This window comes from Limulus polyphemus, unplaced genomic scaffold (assembly GCF_000517525.1).
Source record: "Limulus polyphemus unplaced genomic scaffold, Limulus_polyphemus-2.1.2 Scaffold1291, whole genome shotgun sequence".
Taxonomy (NCBI): domain Eukaryota; kingdom Metazoa; phylum Arthropoda; class Merostomata; order Xiphosura; family Limulidae; genus Limulus; species Limulus polyphemus.
This window is the reverse complement of record NW_013666901.1, coordinates 105,463-109,361: the sequence shown is the minus strand read 5'-3', so window position 1 is coordinate 109,361 and position 3,899 is coordinate 105,463. Positions and strand designations below refer to the sequence as shown.

General features: G+C 32.0%; 1 protein-coding gene across 1 annotated transcript in view; it reads right to left on the bottom strand.

The window, feature by feature from the left end:
- The window catches only part of LOC106462961 (talin-2-like), a 133,901-nt gene that overhangs the window by 71,951 nt on the left and 58,051 nt on the right, over positions 1 to 3,899 (bottom strand). Inside the window, exons 21-24 of the mRNA XM_013922930.2 lie at positions 3,563 to 3,664; positions 3,208 to 3,435; positions 2,600 to 2,731; positions 1,881 to 2,009 (exon numbers count right to left, since the gene is read on the bottom strand). Of these exons, the coding sequence (XP_013778384.1) occupies positions 1,881 to 2,009; positions 2,600 to 2,731; positions 3,208 to 3,435; positions 3,563 to 3,664 (591 nt within the window). The remainder of the gene's footprint in view (positions 1 to 1,880; positions 2,010 to 2,599; positions 2,732 to 3,207; positions 3,436 to 3,562; positions 3,665 to 3,899) is intronic.

Genomic DNA, 3,899 nt, shown 5'->3' with positions numbered 1-3,899 from the left:
GCTTGTAATTTCAACATGTGCTTCAGTATTTTTCACACCAGACAACAGAGCCTGCAACTCTACACTATGACTTAGTACTTTCAACATGCATTTCAGTCTGTTTTAGACCATACAACAGTGCTTGAAATGGTACACCACAGTGAGTTAGTACTTTCAATAATGTGTTTCAGTCTGTTTTAGACCATACAACAGTGCTTGAAACTCTACATGAAAGTATAGCAGAACACATCCATGCAACTTTATGATGAGCTGAAAATTGAAAAAAGAAAAAAAGAAAAAAAAAGTAAGTCCTCTATCAATCTTGCTGCTCAGTCAGTACACTTTGTAGGTAATAAAACACCTGGTTAATTAGCCTTTTTATTGTTTCTGTAATTGAGTGAGGTATGTAAAGATCAGCACTAGGAATATATGACCATATACCTGACAACATAGAGTATCTTTGATTTATATTATGCAGTATCTGTGTATTAGTGAATATTACAACAGACGAGTTACTAATGATTTCCTAAAATGCATAACAAGATATAAAATATCTAATTTAATCACAATATATATTTTTTAGCAGCAAGTTTCTTACATTGATTCAGAGATAATATGAGATTAGGAATCTCAGTTTACAAGTGCGGTTTCAAACCAAATAAGGAGTAAATACATTAACTTCTAACGATATAATAAATTATGTTATTAAGTTTTTTTGTACAATATATAAAAATAACGTTCCATGCACCGTAAAGACCTTGAAACTACTTCCTACATAACTCAGTATGGTGGCCATGATTATGCATCTATATGACACTATAATTTCTATTGTAAAAATTTCTTGACAACTATAGACAGCTCACTGTATGTAAGTTTCAGCTTTCAAGACCAACTGAAACAGAAATGACACATGTATGGCTGAATAGGAATGCCATACATTTCAGTTTCTTTCTCATGAAAACAGCTGTTAATTTCAAGATGTGAATGAAAGCATATAATCTATTGCTTTGTAAGCCGTTGTCAACTTCACCTAATTATTATCTTGTTAATGGTACCAAGAGATAAGCCCAGCTTCAGACAATGGCTTTTTTTTTTGTTTAGAAGATTCCTTTCCGTAACAACAGCCTTCACTTTGCATATTAGAAAGCTGTTCTAGCTTGAGGTGTGGTTTCAGAGTCCAACACTATAGTATGAATTTTGAATGCTGTTCTGGATTGAAGTGTGGTTTCAGAGTCCAACACTATAGTATGAATTTTGAATGCTGTTCTGGCTTGAGGTGTGGTTTCAGAGTCCAACACTATAGTATGAATTTTGAATTCTGTTCTGGCTTGAAGTGTGGTTTCAGAGTCCAACACTATAGTACGAATTTTGCTGCTTCCATGGAAAACACAGAAAGCTTTCTACTTCAAAATATTGATCCTTAACCTCTTTATCATTTAGTAATCTTACTATACAGATGACCTTTATCAGAAAAACAGTGGTGCATCCCTCAAGCCATAATCCTGCCTGTGGCTACAGTGCACTGTAATCTTGTCAGAAATTCATTAACCAAGAAACTAAGTGCTAAACATATTGTCGTGGCTTCCATGTGCAGCAACATGGCTCTGCATTGGCATGTACATATTATTCATATAAAGCACAATTAACTCTACGTATATTACATACACACACAATGCAAAAGCACTACTTATGTACAATTTGAAGGTACCAATATGAGTAATGCTATTTAAATAACAATATTTTTGTTAGTTTTTATATTTTTTCCCAGTTTCACTTTATCAAAAGCTTTATCTGTAGATTCAATATTAGTAATTTCAGTCAATATTAAATATAAAAAGAACACAGTAAGTAAAACAAATTTCCTTTACACTTATATTAGTTGTATGAACAAGATGACTTACTTCTAGTCTGTGAATTAATTTCTTTTTTAAAGCATTACTGGCTGCAGCATTTGTGGCTGTTCTTAATTCCTCTGCAGCTCGACGCAGTGCAGCTTGTGATTCTGAGTCATTTGGGTTACCAGCACAGCCCTAGTAGAGGTTATTTGACAGAGTAAATATAAATCAAAACTAAATAAATATAATTAATGTAGATAATGAATTAGGATTTTCTAATGTTTTAATTAGCTAAATTATTGGCTTTATGAGAGCTTAACAAGTTCTTCAAATGGAAAATGGTAGTTAACTCAAGTATTGAATAGTCAAACTGGAGAAAACATTTTTCTCTTTTAGGTTAAAAAGTTCATATTTTTTTCATTCTAAATATCTTTTGTCTTGGATTTTGAAAGTTGAAGCTGCAGATTCTAATTTACAAGACAAGATTTCTAAATGGAGTATAAGTTTTTGATATAGTCCATATACGAAGTGGACTAGCTTAATTTTAAATTCCTACATAGAAACAAAATACAAAAGTACAATTTAAGAAACAAATGATAATTATCTTTATGAAGACTGTTTCTCAAAAGAAGAAACAATGAAAAATTGATACATTAATAAGGAAAATTTTTAGATATCTTTTACAAACATTTCACACACACACTTTGTTAATAACAAAAAAACAAGATTGTACACCATTTTTAAAAGAGTGATACAGAATATAAGTTTTCAACTTATTTTTATACCTTTGCTGCTTCTACCATTCGTGTTGTTGCATCTGCTAGTAACTTAGCTGCTGCTAATAAGCGTTTCTGTAAGTCTGAATCAGGCTGAGATTCTGCTTCTCCTTTAATGGCTTGAATAAGATGAGCTGTTGCCTGAAAGTCACAAACAGACCATAAGTTAAGCTGTTGCAAACTAATCACCTGTAAGAGAGTACTCTGAAACCTTGACAAAGTTGTTCTATACCTAAAAAAACAAATTTTCTCATAATAATTCTAGACACAGACAGAATTAAAATACCAATAAATAAGTTTACCTACTTAATAATAACATTTCCATTTTATGTTCAAAGCAGTTGGGGGTATTATTACAGTCTAAAGTACCAAAGTAAGTTGGTTTACATTGAGAACAGTATTAAATGTAATCTTTCTATAAATCATCAAATTGCAATTCTTGAAAATTTTTCATTAAGTAGACTCGAAACTGAATTACAGATATTTTTGTAACAATAAAAAAAAATAGAATAATTAATGCAAGATATTTCAAATTTAACCTAGGCTTTTACACAACGGTCTCAACAAATTTAAAAATAGTTTGTTTGTTTTTAAAAAAAAAACAGTAAATGACATACCTTGGCAAGAACCTTTGCCTGTCTGACCATCTCACTGGCATCACCTGTACTACTGAAAAGTTTGTCAGTTGCATCGAGTATGGTGTCTACAGCCCCTTCATGCTCAGAAGGTTGTCCATGTTGCTCCGGATAACATCGCACATGATTCAACAAATCATTCAGAGACTGCGTAACATCTGTAGCTGCAGTCCCAAGTTCCTTAAGCAAGCCCTCATCCCGTACAGCATCCTAACAAAAGTAGTTTATACATGTTCCATTTCATTTGTAAAACCATCCTATACACAATAATAAAACTTACAACTGTCAGTTTTCAGTACATTTCCAACATTGGTTAAAAAAAAAAAGGAAGACAAACCTGACAAACTGTAACAACATTCTCAACAGCTTTGGCCACTTCTTTCGCTGCTTCACTAAGTTGCTGCTGACAAGCAGAGTTGTTGATGGTTGGTGCAACCACCTAATTTGATGAAGAACAGAATTCTTTATACATTAATATAAAAAATAAATATAGGTACAAAAAATTATTTCATACTGTATCAACTGTCTATGGTGGTGAAGCGTGATACATGGTTTGGTGGTTTTTGTGATATCATATTCTTCTTATTGGAAAACTGTACAGTGTTAGTAAAAAAAAAATCTGTAAAGGTTATTATGTTTACAGATCACAAACTACCAATCTATGAAAAATTATT